The sequence below is a fragment of the Ambystoma mexicanum genome, chromosome 6p, assembly GCF_040938575.1.
Source record: "Ambystoma mexicanum isolate Mex_15411 chromosome 6p, UKY_AmexF1_1, whole genome shotgun sequence".
NCBI classification, from domain to species: Eukaryota; Metazoa; Chordata; class Amphibia; order Caudata; family Ambystomatidae; genus Ambystoma; species Ambystoma mexicanum.
The window spans coordinates 1235893816-1235919830 of record NC_090935.1 but is presented as its reverse complement, the minus strand read 5'-3'; the positions used below and the strand labels follow the sequence as shown (position 1 = coordinate 1235919830).

Genomic DNA, 26015 nt, shown 5'->3' with positions numbered 1-26015 from the left:
ACCTCCAAAGTGACTCGCCGGTTCATGTCCCCTCCCTTGCTTCCCCGGTCGGGGGTCGCTTGTCATTTTTCATCCACGCCTGGAAGGGGATCACTTCAGGCCAGTGGATACTAAAGACGGTTGCCCATAGGTACTGTAGTTTCTCCGACCACCTCAATACCACCCACTGAGAAGCAGGTGCCTGTCGCCAGAACACTTGCGTATCCTGCTGGAAGAGGTTCAGGTCTTGCTGGAAAATGGCACCATTGAAGTTGTCCCCCATCTCCTGGTAAACCAGGGTATTTATTCAGTGCACTTCCTTGTACCCAAAAAGGATCTCACCATGCGTCCTGTTCTAGACCTGCGCCCGGCGAACAAATATGTCAAACCTTAAAAGTTCAGGATGACAACACTACAGGAGGTAATCCCACTGCTGCAACATGGACACATTGGACATGAAAGATTCATACGTTCATATTTTAATGTTGCCAGTGCACAGAAAGTACCTCAGGTTCATGATAGAGGATACCCACTATCAGTTTCAGGTTCTCCCCTTCAGCATTGCCTCAGCACCACAGGTATCACAAAGGTACTGGCCATAGTGGCTGCTCACCTGTGCAGGCAGTCGATCCTTACCTCGATGACCGGCTCATAACGGGTTTCGTACGGATCATGGTAAATACCCAGAAGACGGTAGATCTCCTCTTCAACCTAGGATTCTCTATCAACGAGAAGAAATACAGTCTAGACCCCAATCAAGTCAAGCGGTTTCTGGGGGCTCTAATCCCAACCAAAGATGGTCTCGTCTTTCACTCCGAGAGGGTTCAAAACCTGCTGTTCCAGATCCTTCACTATGTAACCAGTCACTCGGTGACCGTACGCAAAGCCATGCGACTGTTGGGGATGATGGCTTCCTGCATCTACCTAGTTTCTCACGCTCGTCTGCGCATGTGCCTCATGCAAGAGTGGCTCTTGAGCCAGTGGTGTCAGGCCAGTGGGACAATCTAGTGGTTGTCTCAGCAGCCCTCGTTCAGTCTCTGCAGTAGTGGTCAAGGGAAAACCTTCTGCAGGGGAAAACTTCACCACCCCCTCAGTAAAAGCCACTCTCACCACAGATGCATCTCTGACAGGGGTGGGAGGCGGGCTCACCTCCTTCAACAGACAGCGCACTGTATGTGGTCTCCAGCAGTAGCATCCAATCACATCAACCTGTTGGAACTGCTAGCAGTGTTCAAGGCCCCGGAGGCCTTCCAGACACACCTCCATGGGGAAAACAGTTGTAGTCCTCACGGACAGTACTACGGCCATGTACTATTTAAACAAGGGGGCACTCACTCTCTAGGACTGTCAATCTGTCCCAGAACATATGGAAGTGGGCTCTCAAACACATGTTCCACCTTTCACAACATGTTCTAGGGGAACTGAGTCGTCTGGCAGACGTACTCGGCAGAGACTTCACCTTACCCGTAGAGCACGAGTGGCGGCAACAGGAGGACATTGTACTCAACGTCTTCACAGAATGGGGCTTTCCAGAGATAGACTTATTCACCACTCTGGAGAACGCCCAATGCCCAGATTACACCCCCTCAAAACCACTCCAAATAGAACGGTCTTTAGATAACATGGTCTGGGAAATTTGTCTACGTTTTTCCCCGCGATTCCCCTGCTCAACAGAATAGTGCGCAAGATGCACTAAGAACCAGTCGTGATGATTCTGGTGGCCCATATGTGGGCCCGCCAAACTTGCTTCTCCCATTTCATGGCAAAGCCAGTCTCCCCTCCCAGAAATCTGCTGTGCCCGTACAACATGCTGTCTCAAGACCAGGGGGAAACACTACATCCATGCCCTCAAACTCTCAATTTAGCAGCCTGGCTCCTGAGGTCATAGGGTTTGGGTCCCTCCAGCTCCCTCAAAGATGCATGGACATACTCTGAGAGGCACGGAAACCTAACACCAGGCATTGCTACTCCAGCCAATGGAATCGCTTTGTCATCTGGTGTAATAGCAAGGGCATCAACCCTATTGAATTCTCACCTAAAGATATCGTCCTTTACCTAACTCACCTGTTATATTCAGGATGGGTTTTCAATTCTCTTAAAGTCCACTTAGCCGTTCTTTCGGTGTTCAAGTCCCAGAGCAAGGTTTCATAGTGGAAAATTCCTGTAATTAAAGCCTTGATGGAAAGTGTAAAGAGACTTCATCTCCAACCCAGCTCCCGAATGGGACCTGAATGTTGTCCTTACCAAAGTGATGGGCCCTCCCTTTGAACCAATGCACAAAGCTAGTCTTAAAGCACTCACTTACAAGACTGTCTTCCTAGTGGCGATCACCTTGATAAGGAGAGTTGGTGAACTACAGGCCCTTTCAGTTCAGGACCCATTTGTCACGATTTTCAAAGACAAAGTGCTTTTGTGTACACATTTATCTCAAAGTTCCATGTAAACCAGTCCATAGAACTACCCACCTTTTTCCAAATCCCCACTAATGTAGCGGAAAGGAGCCTCCACACACTAGATGTGAGGAGAGCGTTAATTTAATATCTGGAAAAGACAAAGCCACTGAGGAAAACAAACCAGTTCTTCTTATCAGTGGCAGCTGGTAGAGAGGGGGACCCTGTCTGTAAATCAGCAATTTCCAAGTGGATTGTAAAATGCATCACACTGTGTTATACTCTTTCCAAGAGAGATCTACCCTTCACGCCCTGAGCACACTACTCGGGGCACAGCGGCTACCATGGCATTTATTGCAAATGTTCCTTTAGATTCCATTTGCAAAGTAGCAATCTGGAGTTCAGTTCACACCTTTACACAACACTACTGCCTAGATACATACTCTAGGTCTGACTCTCGGGTGGGACAAGCTGTGCTAAGACATCTCTTTGCTACTGTTCATTCACACATCCCACCACCATCTCTGGGTACTGCTCACTAGTCTATGCACATCATGTGATTCTAAGCAGATCCACAACCATCAGAAGACATGCATTACTCGCCGTAATAGCATTTCTGATGATTGTATCTGCTTAGTTTCACATGCATGCACCCACCCTTCCTCCCCTCCTTGAGTAGAAGGAACATAGACCTCTTACACCTTCTCTCTTCTGTACTCACTGAAGCTGACTATAAGGATCCCTCACGGCAGAAAAAACACAACCAGAGGGGCCTCGTCGCATGAGGGATTTTGGGTACACTACACTACACGTCACGTTAGGGATCGTGTTAGTCACGCCCATGTTGGCGTGCCCTTTCGATCTTCGAAAGAAAGATGATATACTCTGTGGTTTTCACTACATGTCGGACTATGTGCACAGCATGTGAATCTAAGCAGATACAATCATCAAAAATGCTATTATGGTGAGCAATGTGTGTCATCCCCTCTCCCTGATCTAGTTGGATGAGGGTGCTGCAGGTCCTCTGGGTCCTGCAAGGTCATAACATGCCTAACACTGGCAGACCCAGGCCTTTCTAGGGGGAGGGGGGCCATGATCATTGGCCGCTTTACACTGAGGTTGATGATGGGCTGGGGAGTCTGTGGGATCCTCATGTCGGGCCTGCATCATGGAGCAGATGGTGGTACCTGGCCACCAGGATCATTGCAGTCCCACCACCCAACCTCTAAAAGTACAAATTTGAGTTTACATTTATTTGGGGTCCGTCTGACGATTCCAATATGCAAACATTCCCTGGGCTTGCTTACATTCTAGACCCTGGGTACTCACTATGTGGCCCTCCAGATGTTTTGGACTTCAACTCTCATGAACCATAGCTAGCATTGCCAATGGTGATGGATCATGAGTTGTAATCCAAAACATCTGGCAGGCCACAGTGAGTAACCATTCCTCTGGATCGATGTATAAAGTTCAGCATCCTATGCCAAAGCCACACATTCCCTGTTGCTCACTCTTTTCTTAAAGTAATTTTGTAGTTTTCATTTTGTAGTTGAATGTTTATAGGTATTATAGTTAAGTAGTCCCTGAGGTTGGATGCAGTAAGTGGGGTTGCAGATTCTCTGTTGGTATTGTCAACAGAATGCATTATAACAGTGATTTCCTCTGATCCTTGGCTTCCATACATTCTAGACACCCATTGAAAATCATATTTTCTTCAGTATTACAGTACTTAGAATGTTGAGAATAAGCCTGCTGATATTTTTTCAGCAGAGGGGGCATGCGTTGATGTCGTCGAGTAGATGGTCCCTCGAAGGCCTCCGTCGAGGGTGACGTCATCGGGTGTATAATTAGCACGCGCGGCGCCCGTTGGCCTCAGTTCCGTTTTTCCGCAGTATACGTTGCTTCGTACATTCGGCGCACCTCGAGTTCTGTGAAGAAATAATATATAATAACAAGTGAAATATGTCCTTGTCATCGACATCGACCACGACCCCGAGATCGGGATTCAAAAAGTGCAAGCCGTGCGGCTCAAAAATGTCGATCACGGACCCGCACCGAGAGTGTTTGAGGTGCCTCGGAGAAGGCTACGACATGGAGGCCTGTACGAAGTGTCAGGCGATGACGGGGAAGGCCTTGCGAGAAAGGAGAGGAAAGCTACGGGTAGGTCGGAAAACCGATCGTAAAGCCTCTAGCGTCGAGTCGAGATCCCATGAGGAGAAATCTCCTCGATGCGAAAGGCATCGATCTAGGTCCCAAAGCGATTCCCATCGCTCGTCGTCTTTGTCAAAAAAATCGAAGAAACGACGCCACAGGTCTCGCTCCACCTCGTCGTCAGACGAGTCTCCGAAAAGGATGAAATGCCCCACGAAACATTTGTCTTCCGAAGAGTGGGAAGCATTCAGGGTCAAAATGATGGAGGTGTTTGAGAAAGCGAAGCCTCGGTCCGTGCCTTCTTCGGAAGCCGGCCGGGAGCGTCATCGCTCCGACACTCGCGCGCCCTCGAGCCCGGGTGATCGAAAAAGAAAGGATAAGGGAACCTTCCAGGACGCCGAGCGAAAAACGCTTGGGTCGAGTCGACCGTTCGAGGTCACCAACGCCGTCCGAGACCCATCACACCTCGAAGGGAAAATCTTCGAAGACGCCCTCGAAGCAGACCCTGTCGATGACGCACTTATCGACGCCGAAACCCTCGGCGCCAAAGGCTCCAGCCAAGCCAGGAAAGCCAGAAAAAGAGAAGGATAAGGTTACAAAACCTGTAATTTCCTCAGAGCCCGGTACTACACCTCTTCCTCCTCCTCTCCCAGAGAAGGTTTTCAAGCTTCTCCCCAGGAAGGAGTTTTTCAGATCCCTGACCTCAATTTTTGAGGAGCAGGAGAGATCTGATGAGGAAAATGTACCTTTTGGGCTAGAATATGGCACCCCAAACGTCCCAGAATGCTTGATCTCAGAGGAAAGCAGAATTAGGGATTTGGTGGAATCTTTACACAATGCAAGTGGCATTGACACATCTCCTGAGAATGACTTTGGCAGACCAGAACCAGGAGAGCATGCCAGTCCTTCATACCATCAATTAATGACTAAGGTAGTAGATTACTTAGGATGGGCTAGACCACCAGCCCAATTCATCCAAGATGATTTAACAGATATATTGGACCATGGTCCCACCGAAGACCCAGTACTACCCTTTCATGTAGCCTTGCAAAACAGGGTGGCCAAGAATTGGGAAACTCCGGATTCTATTCCTCCGGTAAATAAATCCCTTACCTCAAAATACCGCCCGGCCAGTAGCGATCCCGGCTATCTGTCAAAACATCCAACTCCTGAGAGTCTGGTCATACAGGCAGCCACAGCTTCTAACAAACTTGCGTACCCTTCTATCCCTCGAGACAGGGACGATAAGCGTGTGGATGGCTGGGCATGGAAGATATTTTCAGCTGGGAGTATGGCTTTAAAATTTGCCAACTCCACATGTGCCTTGGCAAAATTTTCATACACTCTGTGGGAGAGCATTGCAATGGCGGCAGACCACATACCAGAAGGGGAAGAAAGGGAAGGGTTCCTAGCCATCGTTGGAGATGGAAAGGAAGCCATGCAGGAATCCCTTCAATCTGGATTGGACACTGTGGATCGTGTAAGCAGGTACATGGGCACTAGCACGGTAATGCGCAGATTTGCAGGGTTACGGAAGTTTTGCACCGGACGTACAGAAACACCTTCTGAACATGCCTTTTGACAGGTCTCACCTTTTTGGCAACAAGGCTGACGAGAGCCTTGAGAGGTTGCAGACCTCAAAAGCAGCTGCCAAATCTTTAGGATCTGCTATTAGGCAACCTTAGCCTTTTCGTGCGCAAGGACAATCGTGGAGGGGACGATACTATCGTTACTACACCTCATATGGAAAGGCGAGAGGAATGGCTAGTCCAAGGGTCCAGAAAAAGGCCACTCGCGGTGGACGAGGAAAACGTGCAAAGCCAGCTCCAGCTGCAGCCTCTCTGCCATCAGCGGCTGCAACATCCGCCACAAGACCACTTTGAGGACTTGCATCACAATACACCTGTAGGAGGCAGGCTGTCACAGCATCTGCAAGAATGGTGAGCCATTACTTCAGATGTTTTGGCTCTAGAAATAATAGCCCAAGGCTACTGCCTTCCGTTTCTAATGCAACCTCAAAGCAATCCACCAGGGAAAAACCTGTTGAAGTCTTTCGAACCCGCTCCTTCAGCAGGAAGTTCTAACCCTGCTGGAGAAAGGTGCTATAGAACCAGTACCTTCAGCGGAGAGGAACAAGGGATGGTAATCCCCGTATTTTTTGATCCCCAAAAAGGACAGAGGACTGAGACCCATCTTAGACTTAAACTTGAACAAGTTCCTCATGAAGGACAAGTTCAAGATGGTTACCCTTTCTCAGATCCTTCAGGCCCTTCAACTTCAGGACTGATTGGTGTCATTGGACCTCCAGGATGCTCATTTTCATGTGCCGATTCATCTGAAGCACAGAAAATACCTGAGGTTCGTAGTTGGTGACTCACACTATCAGTTTCAAGTCCTGCCATTCGGATTGACCTCCGCCCGAGGGTCTTCACCAAGTTAATGGTAGTGGTGGCAGCGCACCACAGGAGAGGGGGGATTCATGTCTACCGCTACCTGGACGATTGGTTGATCAGGGCGCGTTCTGCCGAGCAAGCACTGGATCATCTGAAGGTCACCTGCCACTTCCACCACAGACTGGGCTTCTCCCTCAGTTTCAAGAAGTCGCAAATGACATCTGCCCAACAGCTTTAGTACATAGCAGCTGTATTAGACACATCCTTGGGAAAGAGCTCGCCTCCCAAGTCCAGGGCTCAAGACATTCTTCAGATGGTTTCCAAATTCCAAAATGCCCAAAATCTCCAGGCTTACGACTTTTTAAGGTTGCTCGGCCTCATGGCATCCTGCATCTTCCTGGTGCCAGAGGCACGGTTGAGGATGAGATCCCTTCAATGGGCTCTAAAGACTCAGTGGTCCCAGTTCTCGGGTCAAATGACGGATTTTCTTCAGATTCCGAACAAAGTCTGACAAGATCTTCTATGGTGGACCTGTACAGAGAACATCCTAAAAGGAGAACCTTTTTGGCAACCATGGGCGGAGATCACAGTAGTGACGGACGCCTCACTCATGGGGTGGGGAGCTCATGCCAACGATTTGACAATCAACGGTCGTTGGTCTCCATCAGAGTCCAAACTACACATCAACCTTTTAGAGCTGAGGGCAATCAGACTGGCGCTGAAGGCCTTCCTGCCATCTGTCAGGGGAAAGAATGTCCTGATAATGACGGACAACACAGTGGCCATGCATTACCTAAACAAAAGAGGTGTGGGGTCACTACCTCTGTGCAGAGTGTCAATGCAGCTCTGGTATTGGGCAAGTCAGGAGGGAATCTCTTTAACGGCAATTCATCTAGCCGGGGAAGAGAATTTGACGGCAGATGCTCTGAGCAGGCAGAGAACGGTGTCCCACGAATGGGAACTGGCTCAGGAAGTCATTCAAGAGACCTTCGCCCTTAGGGGAACCCCGCAAGTAGACCTATTTGCAACCTGTATTAACCGAAAATGCGAAAGGTATTGTTCAAGGGAATTTCCCCCGAGAGGAGCCCTGGGGGACGCGTTCGTGGTGGAGTCGAATTACCCACTATTGTATGCGTTCCCTCCGATTCCCGTCATTCCTCGGGTCATCAGGAGGCTGAGACGCTTCGGGAGCCGCATGATCCTAATTGCCCTGGACTGGGCCAGGAGAACATGGTACTCGGACCTTCTTGACATGTCAATCTGTCCTCCAGTACGTCTTCCTCAGAGAGAGAACCTTCTCCCTCAAATGGAGGGTCAGGTTCTCCATCCAGAGGTCAAAACGCTCAGCCTTCATGCTTGGTATCTGAAAGGCTGAGATACAGGGATTGGAACCTTCCAGATGATGTTATGGAGGTGTTGCTTTCGGCAAGAAGGCCAGCAACAAAGTCTCTATACTGTTGCCGTTGGAAAAAGTTTTGCAACTGGTGCAGAGAAAAGAATGTCGATCCTTTTCTATGTTCTATTCCGGAAGTACTATCTTTCCTTCTGACCCTAGCACATAGAGGTCTGAATATTGGAACAATAAAAGGTTACCTTGCGGCGCTTTCCATTTTCAAGCGCTCGTCAGAAGAATGCTCCTACTTCAAAATTTCTTTGATAATACAATTCTTAAAAGGACTCACTAATGTGTTTCCTCCTCACCCATTTCAATTACCAATTTGGGATCTCAATTTAGTCCTAAAATTCTTAATGTGTGCTCCTTTTGAGCCTATGCACACTTGTCCATTAAGATTACTAACATGGAAAACTGCCTTCTTAGTTGCTTTAACATCAGCAAGAAGAGTGAGCGAATTGCAGGCACTGTCTGGGTCTATACTGTGTTCCACAAGGACAGAGTTGTGTTGATTGTAAAACCATCATTTTTACCGAAAGTAATATCTGATTTTCATTTAAGTCAGAAAATTGCCTTACCCGTATTCTATCCTCCACCCCATCCTTCTAAGGAGAAGGAAAGATTACACAGGTTGGATCCAAAAAGAGCTTTAAGCTTTTACATCTCTAGACTTTCCAGACTTAGAAAGGACAACCAGCTGTTTATAGGTTACACAGGAAGGAAACTGGGTCAATCGGTGACAAAACCGACAATTTCACGGTGGATCGTGCTTTGCATTTCAGAATGCTACAGACTAGCACAAAAAGACCCACCAGAAGGGTTAAGGGCTCATTCCACCAGAGGCATCGCCTCTTCGACAGCCCTTCAAAGAGGTGTTCCAAAAAGATCCATTTGCGAAACAGCCACTTGGTCTTCATTACACACCTTTTCAAAATTCTATAACCTGGATGCTTCCCAGTCTAAGGAGCTGACTTTTGGAAAAGCAGTGCTTTATTCTGCCATCTAAGGGCATTAAAAAAATCTAACCCCTCCTCCAAATTATACAAATACTGCTTTGGGAGTCTATCTAAGATGAGGAATACGTTGGACACAATCCACTCGAAGAACAAGTTACTTACCAACTGGTAACGTTCTTTCGATTTGGATATTCATCCAAAAAATTCCTCATCGCCCTCCCAGCCTACCCCTCTGTAGATATTTCCGGGTTATTGCCATCTCAAATCTCGCAAGGCTGATACCCGTCTTCCGGCACAATCTACACAGTACACGATCAAAGATAAAAAGGGGAATAACAGAACTGAGGCCACCGGGCGCTGTGCATGCTACTTATACACCTGATGACGTCACCCTCGACAGAGGCCTTCGAACGACCGTCGACTCGACGACATTGACTCATGTCGCCCTCTGCCGAAAAAATTTCCGAAGAGCAGCAAATCTGGATGGAATACATCTAAGATGAGGAATACGTTGGAGGAACATCCAATCAAAAGAACGTTACCAGTTGGTAAGTAACTCTTGGTATGGATAAGGCCTCAGCTCTTTGTATTTCATGGCTGGAAGGCACTGCATGTGGATTCCTTTTTAAAATGTAATTTTGTACAAGTAGCTAGATATCATAAAATCCAATTTGTGTGCTATAGTGGCATCTCAAAATCTTCTCTTGCCCAATTTAATTTGTGTAGAAATCTTCTAGTCAGCATATTACAAACCTATTGTGATGTTTAAAAGCTGCTTCATGGCAAATCTGTATTTGTCCATCCCTCTTTCCTTATTTTGGGGTGTTAGAAATCATGAGTGCAAAATCATAGATTAGATTCTCGATTCTCCAGTTAAAATATGCTGGCTTCTCCAGCATGGGGTCTGGCATGGATTCGCATGCTCATGAATATTCCCCGTCAGGCTGGGAATCCTCGGAAAAGAAAAAATCAGTATCAGTTTTGTTTTTGATCTGTCTTTCTTAGTAGTAACCAATCACTGATCTCTGGGTCATACTGCCCCAGCCAATGACTGCCCTCTCCCTAAGCCCCACCTCTGGCAGCCATCCTCAGATTTTTACCGCACGCTCAAGTGTTGGGAGTCCTCGTGTTTAGCTCTCGAGTTTTTTACTGCGTTTTCAGGAGATTTCTCATTTTTTCGGTTTAATCGAGCCTCAAGCTCCACCGTTTCTACTTCCGATAACGGGGACCCGTTTCGGAATTCTTCTACGCCCCTCAAGGGTGACATTTTCGTCGAGTTTACACTTCTTGGAGGATTCCGGAAGATCTGCGGCCTACCTCAAGGACATGGCCCAGGACAAAGGGAGCTCGACGCCCGGATCCAAGCTGTTCAGGAACTGCCCTGAATGCGGATTATATAACGTTTTCAAGGAGGATGAGCATTCGCGATGTCTCTACTGCCTCCATGGGGACAAGACGCACGTGGAGAAGGACTGTGCGTTCTGCAAGAACCTTTCGGAACGTACCAAACAAGATCGTCGTTCCCGCCTCGCCACCTGGCTGGAGAAGGACACAGCAAGTGAGAAGGCGAAGAAGAAGTCTGAGCGGGCTTCTAAGTCCTTTGAGGGCGCCCTGGCGACGGGGGCCCAGCAGAAGGCCAAGCACCGCGAGTCCGCGGGCTCCGGGAGCGACGAAAGGTCGGGCTCTTCGGTTGCCAAGCAGGGTGCTACTTCCCCGGCACGTTCGACCACGAGCCAGCGCTCTGGGTCGGGGAAGAGGAAGTCCGAGAACCCGGGTAGGCCGCTGGAGCGGACCCGGTTGATCTCGAAGGGGGAGCAAGGCGTTGACCCTCCCCCCTAAGGTAGTGAGGGCCTTGATCCACCCGGCTAAGGCCTCTACCGAAGTGGTCTCTGCGACTCTGGCGGAGCCGGCTGAGACTACGCCAATGGAAATGGCCTCTGGGCCCAGGGTATCCCTGCCGCCGCGGAGGGAATCCTCTTTCCAGCCCATCGCTAAGACCCCCGTGAAGCCCCCGGCTGAAAAAGAGGGGGGGGGCGGTGGCCGTTACCGACTCTGAGGAGGAACTGGTGGAGACCGAGAGGGGCCTCAACGAAAGGTCCATATGCCTCAACGAAAGGTCCATATGCCTCAACGAGAGGTTCATAAACCTCAACGAGAGGTTCGATAAGGTTCGATCCCAGGGGACGGTCCCTGCTGACGTGATCGAAGATAGCGACGAGGACGACGAACAGGGCCCACTGGAGCGGCCATCCCGTCCGCAGCCATTGCCCGAGCCACAGGATAGCTCGGCGGCCATTTTGTTGGCAATCCAATCCTTATGTACCGAGATGAGGACGAGATTATCACGCACCCCGACGGAGAAGCCAGAACCAGGCCCGTCGGGAAGCCCTCCGAACAAGCGGAGGAGAGTCCACCCTGCTCTGCCCTTCGTGCCTGCGAGACCGGTGGACCCCTCATCCCCCTCGCCAGACCCTAGAGAGGATACGGCGACGGATACGGATGATGATGATGACGGCGGGGGCGATGACACAGCGGACATCCCGAGTACCGAGTCCCCGATGCCGCCCCCTTGTGCCTCAGGGCCCAGCCCACGCCGGACTCGGTCGTCTCGGCAGCGGCTAAGAAGAAGGCAGCGGGCGCGACGGCTTAAACTTCCACTTCCCCGCCGGACATCGAGGGTAAGAAGTTGGACTCTATGGGATGACGAGTCATCTCGTCGGTGGCGACGACGATTAAGGCGACCAATGCCTTAGCGATCGTGGCCCGCTACGACAGGGAGCTCTGGTTCAAGATAGCTCCCCTGCTAGATTTCCTGCCTGATGACAAAAGGGCAGAGGCCCTAGAAATTCCGCAGGAGGGCGAGGTGGCGTCGGATCACGCCATTACGGTGGCAACGGACATTGCCGATACCGGATTTTGCCAACTGGGCAACAGAGTTTGCCTCCGACGACGAGGATGGCTCAAGGCAACAGACTTTCGCCAGGACGTCCAGACCAGAATGTTGGACATGCAGTTTGACGGCAACAACCTCGTTGGTAAGGGGGTGGATGAGTCTCTACAGGCCATCAAGACCGACTCGGAGACGGCCCGGGCCCTTGGGGTGCTTCAGCAGCGACAACCCTTTTGGAGCTCTGGAGGCAGACAGGGTGCCTCCAAGGGATCCAGCGGTGGCTCCCCCACCTACCCCCATTGTAAAAAGGCACAGGAAGTTCGTGGTTCAAGGATGCCACTATCATTCAGAGCCCTACCGTTCGGATTAAAGTCGGCACCCAGGGTTTTCACCGAGTGCCTGGCACCAGTGCCGGCGCAGCTGCGCCTGCAGGGGATCCACGACTACCCCTACCTGGACGAGTGGCTAATCCGGGCATGGTCAAGGGAACTCGCCGTCGATTATACGGTGAGGACCGTCCGGTTGCTCACGGAACTGGGGTTCTCCATCAACTACCCCAAATCCCACCTGGTTCCGTCGCAAGAAGCACTGTTTTTGGGGGCAAAGCTCAATATAGTGGAGCAATTAGCCTCCCCTTCAGAGGAGAGGACCAAAACCATCCTGGGCAAGGTACGGCGACTGTTAGCCACGGACGTGGCCAGGGTGAGGTCTATCATGGCCCTTCTCGGGATGATGTCCTCATGCATCTACCTTGTACCCCTTTGCAGACTTCGGATGCGTCCGCTACAGGAGTTCCTCGACACCCGCTGGTTTCAGGCGGGGGGCTGCTTCGAGGACAGGATCCCCCTCGACGAGGAGTTCCGTCGGGCGATCCTATGGTGGGGCACCCGGGCTCACCTCACGACGGGCACAGACTTTCAAACCCCGGCGTTTTCAGGAGACGGTGACTACGGACGCCTCTCTGGAGGGTTGGGGGGCCCACACCGGAGATCTCCACGCAAGAGGCCTTTGGCTCCCGGAGGAGAGGTCTCTTCACATCAACATCTTGGAGCTCCGTGCAGTGTTCTGGGCGCTCAAGTCGTTCCTCCCGTCCCTCAAGGACAAAGTGGTGAGGATCTTCACCGACAACACCACCACGATGTTCTACATACGGAAGCAGGGGGGCACCAGATCCCCAGCCCTATCCAAGGAGGCCCAGGATCTGCGGCACTGGGACGTCACCCAGGGGATGTTTCTGGTTCCCTTCCACCTGGCAGGAACTCACTCAGCAGGGAGCTGCACTCGTGCCACGAGTGGGAACTGCACCAGGTTCAAGTGGATCGACTCTTCCAACGATGGGGCAAACCCCAGATCGACCTGTTCGCGACGGCGACGAACTAAGTGCCAGAGGTTCGCCAGCAGGTTCCCACAGCCGAGGAGCATAGGCGATGCTTTCTCGTTCCCTTGGGACGGCCTGCTTCTATACGCGTTCCCTCCATTGCCGTTGCTGCTCCGCCTCATCAACCAGTTCAAGAAGTCCAGGTGCAGGATGATCCTTGTCGCACCGGCGTGGCCGAGGCAGGTCTGGTTCCCTGACCTTCTGGACTTGTCAACGTCCCCGCCAGTCAGGCTGCCGGCGGACACGGATCTTCTCTCCAGAGAAGGAGGCGCCATTCTACACCACGACCCACAGTCGCGGAACTTGCAGGCCTGGCTCCTGCAGCACTAGAGTTTGGAGTGTACGATATCCCGGCTGATTGCAGAGAGGTTCTTGCAAAGGCCAGGGCGTCCTCAACTCTCAAGTGTTACGGTCATAAATGGAAGAGGTTCTCTGTCTGGTGCCGTGCACAGAAGATTAACCCTCTGCGGATTACGGCCCCTCAAGTGCTACCGTACTTACTGTCACTGGCCAAAGCTGGACTGGCTCACGCCTCCATAAAAATACATCTGGCTGCTATCTCCCGATATACCAGGACTACGGGACGGGCATCCTTGTGGTCTCATCGCCTGGTAAAGGAATTTATGAAGGGACTATTCCGATAATTCCCGCCAGTGTAGGCCCCTGCCCCGGCGTGGAAACTTAATGTGGTGCTGACTAAGCTCATGGGAGCCCTATTCGAGCCTATGCATTTGGCGCCTTTGAAGTTCCTGTCGTGGAAGACAGCGTTCCTCGTGGCCATCACCTCTGTACGACGAGTGGGAGAGATTCAGGCCCTATCTTGCAAGCCTCCATACTTGACCTTTCATGACACAAGGGTAGTGCTTAAGACGCACCCCTCCCGAGCCGAGAGGACTTTGCACTCGCTGGATGTAGCTAGAGCGCTGAAGTTCTACGTGGACCACACAAAGAATTTTCGGAAGACGTCACAACTGTTTGTGAACTTTGGGTCTGTGAATCAAGGGAAGGCTCTGTCAAAGACTTCCATTTCCAGATGGCTCCCCAGCTGCATCATGCATTGTCACCGGTTGGCAAACCGACCGCTGCCCGGCCGTCGGAGAGCCCATTCGACCAGAGCGATCGCTGCTACCATGGCGTTCCTGTCTGGGGTGACCCTGCTGGACATCTGCAGGGCTGCTACGTGGCGGTCGACGCACACCTTCACAAGATCCTACTGCGTCGATTGGGACTCCAGTGAGGAGTCCAGGGTCGGCCAAGCAGTGCTGCGCAACCTGTTCGCTTAAGGTGAGCCTGGTGAGGAGGTAAGAGATGCTTAATGTTGAGTTGTTGTATTGCTTAATGTTGAGCCTGTTGCCACCTCCCGTGGTTGTGCACGTGTATACTGCTATGTATTCTTTTATTCATGAGCATGTGAATACATGCCAGACCCCATGCTGTAGAAGGAACAAGTTACTTACCTGTAACTGTTGTTCTCCAGCATGGGTCTGGCATGGATTCACATGCGAACCCTCCCACCTACCCCTCTGCGGCTCTTCACTTGGTCATACTGCCACTTGGCGTGCTACCAAATCTGAGGATGGCTGCCAGAGGCAGGGCTTAGGGAGAGGGCAGTCATTGGCCGGGGGCAGTATGACCCAGAGATCAGTGATTGGCTACTACTAAGAAAGACAGATCAGAAACGAAACTGATACTGATTCTTTCTTTACCGAGGATTCCCAGCCTGACAACGGGGAATATTCATGAGCATGTGAATCCATGCCAGACCCTTGCTGGAGAACAACAGTTACAGGTAAGTAACTTGTTCCATTTGGTCACCTTAACGACTAGCATTTGGAGGATGTGAACCACGAATTTCCAAGGCTTTCTGCTCTTACGACATTGCAGTGCCTTGTTTAAGCCTTATAGGTTTGCCACAGAATGTTATATATATATGATACAGCCCTGTTGTGTTGCGGTTGGACGGTCATGTCTTTATTTTTATTTGTTTTTGTTTCCTTTAGTCCAAAGAGTCCTCATCGGTGCTCAGCTGTGACATTTCTGTGGATGACAAATACATAGTCACTGGCTCTGGGGACAAGAAAGCTACAGTTTATGAAGTTATTTATTGAGACCTTCTCATCCAAACCGGACTCCTACTATGTGCACTTTTGCTGTAAATTCCCTTTTTTCCTTTTAAAACAATGACTCTTGATGATGCTCCTCCCGTTTTTGGAGCTTAATTTTCCTCCCACCAAATTTGCAGTTTGGATTGTGAATGCTTGCCTTCGGAACTTGTCGCAGCACATATCAACTGATCGTTTACTTGGAAAAAATGGAAGAAGCATCCTTACCAATGGACTGAAAACTTTTACTTGTGTAATATAGTTGTAATATATTTATTTTGTTTAAAGAAGACTTTCTAACAATGACATGACTTAATAAACCGGCCTGCTTCCGCAGTGGAATTGAAGGTGCGTTTACCTTTTTTCAAACAAACCTTCTCAAGTGTTCAATGTATTGAATGCATTACCACAGTCTTTAATGTGAATTGAAAACTATGTAAAATATAATATGGTCTTTATAGTCGGGATACGTTTCAAACAGTGTTAGAATTTAACATTTCTTTTCTAATTTTTTGGAGCCTGCATCAACAGTAAGCCACTCATAAAATGATTAGGCTGAAACATGATTGCTAGCATACTAATGGTTTTGACTCACTTTTTACATATTCTAACCCAGGTCACACACATTAGCTCACCCTCTGCAAGCCACCTGCCATGCTTAACCCCTGTACACAATCTGTCACACTCTTCATAACCTCAATTATACCTTGCGCACCCCCATCCACTTATGGTGCAGTAATAGCATTCTGAAAAGTGAGGTAAAGAGAGTTGGTATTGTGACCTGAGGGTAATGTCATATGGAGGAAGTACTCCTCTCAGCAGCCGGAAATTACTTTTGACACTGTACACACCTCTCAGCACATGCCTATGATAATGGGAGCCCTGCAAAGATTGGCAAGAACCACATACCCACAAAAGTTAACACCCGAGTTTATCCATGCAAATTCTCAGAGCCTTTGTGGTTGGATACTTCGAGGCAAAGCAGAGAACCCAGCTGTAATTAATTATCCAGGGGTCCCAGGACAACTGCCATTTCCTAGTTCTTGTGAAGTCTTTTGTAGATAGTTCAGCTTGATGATTAACAAAGTTGTTCAGAATTAAATATGTTTACCATACATTTTAAATGATCTAACCGTGAATTAGGAGCCCTAACTCTATTGGAGAAAAAGAGGAGAATATTATGATTCACATATTTTACTATTTTCAGCAGCAAAAAATATTAACTTTATGGATTATCTATCTCATCAACCTTGGCTCTTTACTGCAGTTCTTAAGAATGTTTTGATCACTTAACATCGCCAGTTATTGAGTCAATCCAGACCTTGCTAGTCATTTATGACTTTCCTTCCAATCATAATCACTTTGTCTTTCTTGGATTCTTTCTAAGTGACAACAATGGCCTAACATAACAATATCCAGCTATGTCAAAGGGAAAGCCAACAATGAAAAACCGAGCACCAACTAGTGGACTCCTGTGATGGGGTTGTTAGCCTGACAACTCCTGCACATGGAAAGACAACTGCCACTAGCAGACTGCTGGGAATAAAGGTTTGCCCCACAATGCAAAGTTCCATCAAACAACTGATAATCAAGTATGAAAACATTTGTCAGACTTGGAGAAATAATGCTTGCTTCTGTGTGTGTATTAGTATTAGAATTCCTGTATACTAACTAGTAGTGGGAATTCCTATTCTATGGCAAGACTCAGAGGCAAGTATTATGATTGTTTTGTTGAAAGCTTACTCGCCACACATAAATATGAATCCTCTGTAGGCTTTAAGTAGTACTGTCCCACAGGTTAGCTGCTTTTGTTATGTCTTTCCGTATCCCTTCCCCAAAAAACACTTTAGAGATCCATGGTGCCGCTAGATGAGCACTGAAAATGGACTCCTCAATTCTAGCCTACTCCATGACCCGTTTCAAACATATAGCCAGAGTGTGACCCAAAATGAGACAATGGTTGATGCATGGCTAAAACCAGCTGCCTCAACCCCACCACCATATGTGTGGCCCTAACTAATTAATTCCTTTTAAGGCAGCCCACCACATGTATACTGGGAGGTTCCTGAAACATCTGGTCACACCACTGACTTAATACTAGTCGTAATACAACGGAGCACTATGAAGGTGCTACCACATGGTGAAAAACATCTGCGTGATGTCCAACGCTCTGACGTTCGAGACTTGTAAGAAACGAGACATATAAGTAATGCTGGTTTACCGGATAGGGCATTGAGGATTAAGTTACTATTCCATCCACAAGTATACAAAAGATGTGACGCAGCATTCATATTCCACAGCGAGGAGTAACGTGTTTCCAAGGTCAGCAATCTGCACGCCCCTCCTTTCACAGATCTGCTCCAGATTTTAATAGGGTAGGGCATTTTTCACTTTGGTAAGGTTTTTAACGTTCATTTGGTGTGCAACAATGTTCTTTTGGAATGCAAAATGTACTTTTGGAGGCCATACTCAACAACATTTTAAAAACTGGTCCCGTTTGGGCAGGAGTTGCCTTTAATACACAGTGTGGTGTGCCCTGCAGAGTAGTTCTTGACAGATCACTGAACTTCGTCAGGCAGGGGATAAACAGATTGTTTCCCTATCCATGTAATAATGAGCACCTGCGCTGCTGCACTGTAGAACCCGCCACAGTCTTTAATGCCTTGCTGTGGGCCAATGGAGCCATCAGAATAGTCAGAACTGTTACCAGAGGTACTGAAATGGGGTCACAACTCCATTCAACACTCCAGCCATTCCATGTTGATCAGGCTACCTTGTAGCTATACAGGTTGAGGTCGTCCATAAATCCCCGATGAGGAATGCAGTGTCTGGTCGAAAGCCTTGGACAATAGAACGTGCTCTTGAACGTAACCATGCTACCAGAGCTAGGGGCCCGCCCAACAGCGGATAGAGTTCACCTGCCTGACACTATAAGAGTCTGATTCCAGGGAAGTGATGTTGGAAAATCAGAGCAATGTTCCAGTAGAGCTGGAAAGCAAACGTGTGATGCTCAGAAAGACATTGTCACTCCAGGCTTTCACTTCTTCCCTCCTCGATTTCAACAAAATTCCTATTGTCCTGTTGGATATACTTCCCTAGACCCAAGTTATAGGAATGCATCTGAAGCCATTGCAGAAGGCCAAACCAGCAACTGAATAATGGCAGATGTGCAGCGAGAGTGAGTACAAATGAGTCCATCTGGAACAGATGCCACTTGTCCTGCATTGATGCAAAGACAGCAGGCACAGTATTCAGCCACTGTGATCTCTGGGGTACCAGAGTTCCATTCTGCTACCACATTGGACAATCCTGGCAAGCAGGCAAGTTTCAGCCTTGTGCCCAAAACTAATTGGTATATCGCGCCGCCAGTTTGTCTTCCAACTTGAGTAGAATCCAGGTGTGGACTCTGTCATACGAGTGTTCCGATTGCAAAGAAGACCTCTTAAATCTCCATGCAAATGGTATGCTGTTCATTTTCTTAAGGGACCCTTTCCCCCCCTGTGAAAGCACCGGTGCAGCAAGTCCCCACCCCAGGACGACTATCATGAGCCGATTCCATCAACAGATCTGCTTTCGTGAAGGTGGCCTTCCCATTCTGACTCCATGTAATCCAACCCCCAATCTGTTGGCTTTCATGTACAAAGGCTCCCTCCCGTTATAAGGCAAATAACTCCAGAGATGGCAAATATTAAATCTATGAAGGGCTTTGCAGTGTAAGGGCTTTGTTGATATTGCTTTGAAGAGAATGACAGTACACCTGAGGGACTCCTCAGGCTTGCAAACAGCTTCCCAAGTATATCTTGTTATTGTGACCTTTACAAGAAGGAAGCTTCTGGTTGGCTGCCACCAAATCCACCTTGTATCATAAATATTCCAACCTTTGAGTTGGGACCAGTTTCAATTGATGAGCACATGCAGACCTAGGCGGGGGGACACTGCTCAGTACTCTTAATATTGAAGGAAGTTGGCTTCTTGAGACATGAACATAATGTTACCAAGATACATTAATAATCTTACTTCACCTTTCTCTGAGAGACGCATCTACTCCTTTGATCAACTTTGTGAAGCAGTGGGCAGCAGAGTATAGGTCAAAGGGCAGACTCGCAAATTCTCTAATTTGCTTGTTTAAACGCGATTCAAGGAAACACTTGTGAGGGCAAAATACCTGTATAGTTAGGTAGGTGTCTTCAAAATATTAACAAACCAGCCGATTCCTTGTCTGCAAGCTATCCCAAAAAAATTGAATGGCCTCCATCATGAAGTGTTGGTACAACACCCATCAATCGAAATCCTGCAAAATGTGGTTGGTCTCCAGTAGCGATCAGCTGACGGGCACTATAGCCCTCTTACTAGCCAGATCAAACAGCTCCCAAACCATCGGTTCCCTTTCTTCCACAATGAGTGAATGGAAAGCGGTCTCACCTGAATAGGGACGACTTACAACTCTATGTAAAATCTCTGTACAGTCTGCAATACTAAGGTATTATCTGTTATCACCAAGCAGTTGTAATTGAATTTTCCTTTGAGCCCCACCCCACACCTCCTACCAATAGAGAGCAAGCAAAAGGGTCACCCACCTGTGGTGATGGCTGGTTGTCTGTTCAACGGCAGCTGCATCCTCCTTGATCACTTTTGGGGTAGGGCATCTTGAGGATGAGATTTGCAGTATCCAACCACACCTTTTACTTGGGGCCTGCAAAAGCCACCATGGAAGCGGCCTCTGCCACATGTGTCCTTTCAGCAAACCTTTGAGGGCGAATATCTGTGGAGAGAGGGCTGAGCTGTGTTCATTGCAGTATGCATATCGACACATTTTCCCAGTTCCTTACAGAAAGGGTATGCAAAGGGCATGTTGGATGCCTCTGGGCCTTCCTCCAAGATATCCAACCCCCATCCTGAACTTGATGTCCAGCCTAGCTAGCATTCAGTGTAGCTGGTGCAATTTGTGTTCCTTAAAAGGCAATTTGTTTTCTCTATCCATCCCGTCCAAATGTTCCTGTTCACCGGTTCCGCAGTGTGCAGGGCCCTCCCAAACAGGTCCTTGAATTTGATCAAAGTACTGAATACATCCAACGGCTTGTTCTGGCAGGAAAGCCAAAACCAATTAATACCCTTCCTTGGGTCCATATGTCCCTTGGAGGTGGAAGGGAGGATATGAGTGTCCCATGTCAGGCGTCACTGTAACCTTTTCCTTCCAGTGTGGGCCTGGCGCATTCTGCCTTATGTTTTACCCTAATTTCTTCATCGATTACCTTATGCACTGGAAGCCAAGTGTATTCCACCACCTGTAGTGAAGGGGACCGTACAGATTAGTGGGGGTGATGGATCCCTTCCGGATCAAACATTCTACTGTGTGCCTCCTTCTGAGTGTCCAGGTTACACTGATGTTAGCACTTCCCTTTGTTTTGGAGCCTGCTATCCAATCTTAGATTTGTCCTTGTTCTTATCCTTGTGCAAAGCAGATTCCCCAGGAGAATCTACAAGTTTCTCCAGCATGGAGCTTGGTGCACACACATGTGCATCTTCTGTGACCCAGGTTAAAAGACTAGATGATGTCACGTTTATAACAAAGGCTGCTTAAAGCCTCTCAAAGGTCTTGGTCTCAGGGAGTGATGTCTCCTGTGATTCGGAGAGCCCAGGGGTTAGGGCTAGAAAGAGGCAGGTCTTTTCCATGCCCAAGTCTTTGCCCTCATGAGGAACTATGACTGGGAAAGCTATTGGGCCAACATCTCTCCTGAGGAGAGTCAGTTAATAGAACAATTTATGTTGCATGCATTGCAAACTTGATTGCCTCTTTTTTGCTGTTTCACTCCCGAGATCTGACCTACGAGGCAATATTGTAGGAATTATCTAGAGAGAAAAAACTTGAGAAGTGTTTGAAAATGACAATGGCAGGGCGCCTGATGTCATTGGGACCTCAAATATATTGGCAGTGAGCTTCGTGGGAGAGACTTTGTGCTTTGGGAACTGTGGAAGGTTTCTTTTGGGCAATCTAAGGGAGTGAGAAGGATTGTACCATTGATTCAGGGAACTAACATAGCCTGGTGCTTGTCCCCATTGGCAGTCATGATCACAACACAGTCACTTCAACACATTCTTTACATCAGGCCAGTGAATAGCTCTCCTTTCATATAAGATGTGATCACATTTTTAAGTTCCAAGACCAGCCTTACTGCTGCAGTTTGAGTGATCTGCAGCTCATCGATCAAGGTAGTCCTGCATATAGATTGGTGCAATAGCCTGGACTGGAATTAAGATTCTCCTCACTACTGCCTGACCATCCATATGGGGGAATAAAGGAATTATTTCTGCATTCATGATGTGGGGGTATAAAGATATACTCAAGTCCATAAAAACCTTTAGGTTTTTAATTGGTTTTGCTGCAGTTCTAACTCCTGTCAAGGTATTCGGCAGTTAAATCATAGTAATTATCTGTTCTGTAATTGGGCCAAGGATGATGATGATCTTTGACTGAGTTGTAGCCAATTGCTACGCATAAACAGTTTAATGGCCGTAAGGCAGCTGTTCAACTGCTTGAGCTGAGGTTTAAAGTGCAGAGGATATTTTCATGCCTGACGCATGATGATGATCCCATTACCAATAAGCTTCCAGGGACTTAGTCAAGTGGCATGTGCGCTGTCTGATTAACAGACTTAATCAGCTGCCTCTTAAAGCGGACAGATTGAATCCTTTCTGGGTAGTGCTGGTCTGGCTCTATATAATAGCCATGCTGCGGCAGGTAGGCCTGGTGTCCTTCCTAATATTGGTTTTCCTGCCTCCACCTCCTGTTCACCTTCATGCTCATGGTCAGCCCACTCAGCGGAGTGAGTCCAGACTCCCAGTCAGCGGAATAAAGGTGCCAAGATTAATGTGGAGTAGAACCCAGAATATATATGTCCTATAGCGAAACAGGAGTGACATCCACTGCTTTTTCTTGGACAGAGTGGAGAAAAACATGGTGCATTTGGACAGTTCTCAAGAAGTCTCAAGAAGTCCTGAATGAAGCAAGTAGAAAGTCCAAAGACGATCCACTCTTCAGTGGAGTTTTCCAGTGGCTCCTAGGGAAGTGACGGGGCCTTGTTGTAATAAACACTGCCACTCTCCGTAGCAATTCGGAGGGACGTACTTTTGTGTGCTGAAGCTGCAGACATCCCTGCACTCCAACAGACAAGAGCTCCAGAGTGGGAGGTGGCATGGGCATACGTGAATCCTCTACTCTGGTCCTGTAGCCATAGCACAAAGAGCAATTGGCTACCATGCAGGAAAAATACTAATTTCCGAGCCAGTACTGCAACCCATATGAAGCATGCTGAAGGCATATATTCCGGATGTATCGGAGGAGGAACCCGGAGAACGAAGCACTCACTGTCAAGTCGTTTTCCCATTCTGAGAGATCTGCCACCCTCTGCAAGCAGGCTTACTTGTAGGTGAAAAGTGAAGCAAACACTAGGAAATCTAGTATGTAAGATAATGAAAGAATGCATTACTATTTGATTGAAGGACAATGCCTCAGAATATGCAATCCCAAAACATGCCAATAAAAGTTCTGGAATACCCAAAGACAATTGTCTCATTCAGTACAGCCTGTAAATTCACTGTCAAGCAAACCAGCTTATAATAGTTACAATCAGAACAGTAAAAATATTGTTGTAAACACAAATATCTGTAAAGGCAGCAAAGAAAGAGCAAGTGGTCATTACACAAGTGAGGTCACGAAGGACTTGCAGGTACTGGATTGACTCATAAGTGTTCAAAGGAACTAGAGGAATAACGCATGGTTGCAGGGATAAGGAGTCCATGACGGAAGCGTGTTTTGAAGTTGAAAGAAAGTGTGAGATGTTGAAGTATAATACTGGTTTCTGGGTCTTGCTGCGACATGAAGTTCAGTTACATCATAAATTAATAAAATGGTCAGTTATAATTTCGATGTTCTGCCGGATTCAGCATCCAAGCAACTTCGGCAACGTCAATTAATCGCTCAAGTTGTCTTGCACCATGGCACAGTCTGTTTTCTTCCTCATATCATAGAAAGACTAATCATACAGTTTCAAGCTCATCAACTTTGGATTCTTTTTAATAAGGTCTGAGCCACATGGTTATCTTGTTGCAAGAGATGGCTTTAAAATGTATGTTACCCTTTGATACAGGATCATAAGTAATGCATACACGTTTCACTATCGCTGTTCTGGCGTTTATCAGTACTTGTGAATCCTCCCTATATTGTAGCAATGCCTCACAAATAAATTGATTTTTCCACCTGATTCTTACTTGCACTTGGTGAATCTGATCACTGTTACCGGGATGGATCATACAATGATTGTGGCTGATTTTAGCAGGAGTGTGAGGGAGCAAACATGACTGATCTAATGATCTCTCAGGCTCTTCTAGATAGTTTATCAATGACAGAACGGTGGCTTTAAGTTCTTCATGTCTCATGACAACTGCCAATATTTTTTGAAAGGCTTAGCTCATCTCAAATGCACATCTTTTATTGATTTGTTACCATTTCCACTGCAACACAGTTTAATATCTCATGCTAACTGAAGAAACTGATCATCTTTTTTTTTTTTATTACTTTGCAGGCTAGTGCTCACAAATTGCCCCAGAGATTTGTGTTCCCCTCCCTCTTGAACATGTTCTTACAGCCTCTAATTTCTGCCATATAGCGCAATTCATCTTTGAGCCGGTACCTGCATTTTGGGGAACATTGTTAAATGCCTTGGCATCTGCACTGAAGAAAAGGTTGTTTCTTGCAACTGTTTATCGAGCTGTAAACCAAGGAACTTATAAGTGGGATCACAAGAGCTCACACTATTGAACAGACTCTAGAATGAAGCCTCGCAACATTGTTTATGAAATGTTCGTTTCAAGATGGGGTTGGAAGTCACTGAATCGGACCGAGCCAATATGCCAGAGACTTTGCTTCCCCTTTCCATTTTTTGCTCAGTCTTTGCTGTGGATCAATTTCTTTTTTTTCAAAGCTTAAAAAAAATCTAAGTCTGTGGATCTGCTGATGTACAGTGCCTTTGCTGCTATGGATCAAAGTCAAAAGAAACAATGTAGATAAAACTTATTGTATAAGTAGAACAGACTATTTACTAAATTTCATATTAGAAATGGATTCATGCTGCAAGCTAATATGGACTGTTTTATTGAAGTTCCAGATGTGGTAGCAGAAATGGTGTCTTAAGTGCTTTGTGTTTGATGTCATTAACAGTTTCGTAATACTCTACAGTGTAGAATGATTTTTATACTAAACTGTGCCCTTTGTACATAGTTCTAATGCATTGTATTGACCACCGGTACTTCTAAAAAAAAAAGTAGATAATTGTTTTGTGCATTCAGAATTTTAAGCATTAAACATAAGTAACTTCTAAGAGCTGATTTGGGTTCATTTTTCATGAAGGTTTCACATTTTAAAGAAATGGCGCATTCTGCAAGCGTGATGTTTCTGGCAGTTGAGTCAGAAGCTCCAGAAAAGGCCCAATTCGTAAAAGTGGAAGCTTCAATAACCATCAGACAGTTTTGCACTGCTTTTTAATGCAAAGAAATGACAGCGGCAAGTGGCCTAATGTATATGATTGCAATATTCATGTGGAGACTATCAATGGACATAGACGTAGCCTGGCTGGAATTCTAAAAGTACATGTTTCCAGAGACACCAATGATGACTTGCCTCTAGTTTTCATACAATATAAATGCACTGTTTTACACTAACGAGCACATTTACTGGTTTTCTTTTCCCACACCCCTATATTGTACATTGATTCATAAATGATCACATCAGAGATTAGAATGAAAAAACAAAAATTGCAGACAGAAATAAGGTAAAGTAATCAAAACTACTGGCCAAACAATACATTTTCAATCTCGAACATTAATTCTTATTAGTCTTATATGGACCAATTGGACAATAAACACCTTTGAAAGCCAGAATCGACCTTTATTCCTGAGAATCGAGTGAGGGCTAATATAGTCACACAGTTGGCAGCCAGTACAGTCTGCCTCCCAAGATCTTTATTGCCGTTAGCAACCCAGTAAAATGTCAGGGGTTCTAAAGCCTTTTTTTTGTGTGGTGAGTAAAATGGTCAGCATGTGACTCTTAAACCTTACTGTAAAAAAAGCTACAAAACAAATTTGCAACTATGAATAAACTGAGGGGCTATAAAAAAAAAAACAGCAGCGGTGGTGCCAAGGAAGGACAGAGTTTTAGTAGTTATATTTGCAATATTAGTTTGTAAAAGAGGACCACCTGGCAGTGTACAAAAGGGGCTAGTGTGTGGGTACCCATCTGCATTCTTGGAAAACACTGCTAATTGTGCCCAAGTTCCAAGCTTTTTGTTTGGAGGGAATGGCTGACACCAGTACTGATAACTATTTTGC

The 26015-nt window shown here is 47.3% G+C and overlaps 1 protein-coding gene across 4 annotated transcripts in view; it reads left to right on the top strand.

Moving 5' to 3' along the window:
* The window catches only part of LOC138510333 (transducin-like enhancer protein 4), a 507737-nt gene extending 482728 nt beyond the window's left edge, over window positions 1–25009 (top strand). For 2 of the 4 annotated variants that reach the window (XR_011280364.1, XR_011280365.1), the window contains 2 exons: window positions 15531–15980; window positions 24215–25009. Coding sequence is in view for 2 of the 4 variants with exons in the window: in XM_069625899.1 (XP_069482000.1) it covers window positions 15531–15638 (108 nt within the window). In the remaining 2 variants the exon portion in view is untranslated. Of the gene's footprint in view, window positions 1–15530; window positions 15981–24214 lie in introns of those variants that run through there. The other 2 variants (XM_069625899.1, XM_069625898.1) reach the window with 1 other exon arrangement.
* Window positions 25010–26015: the final 1006 nt, after the last annotated feature.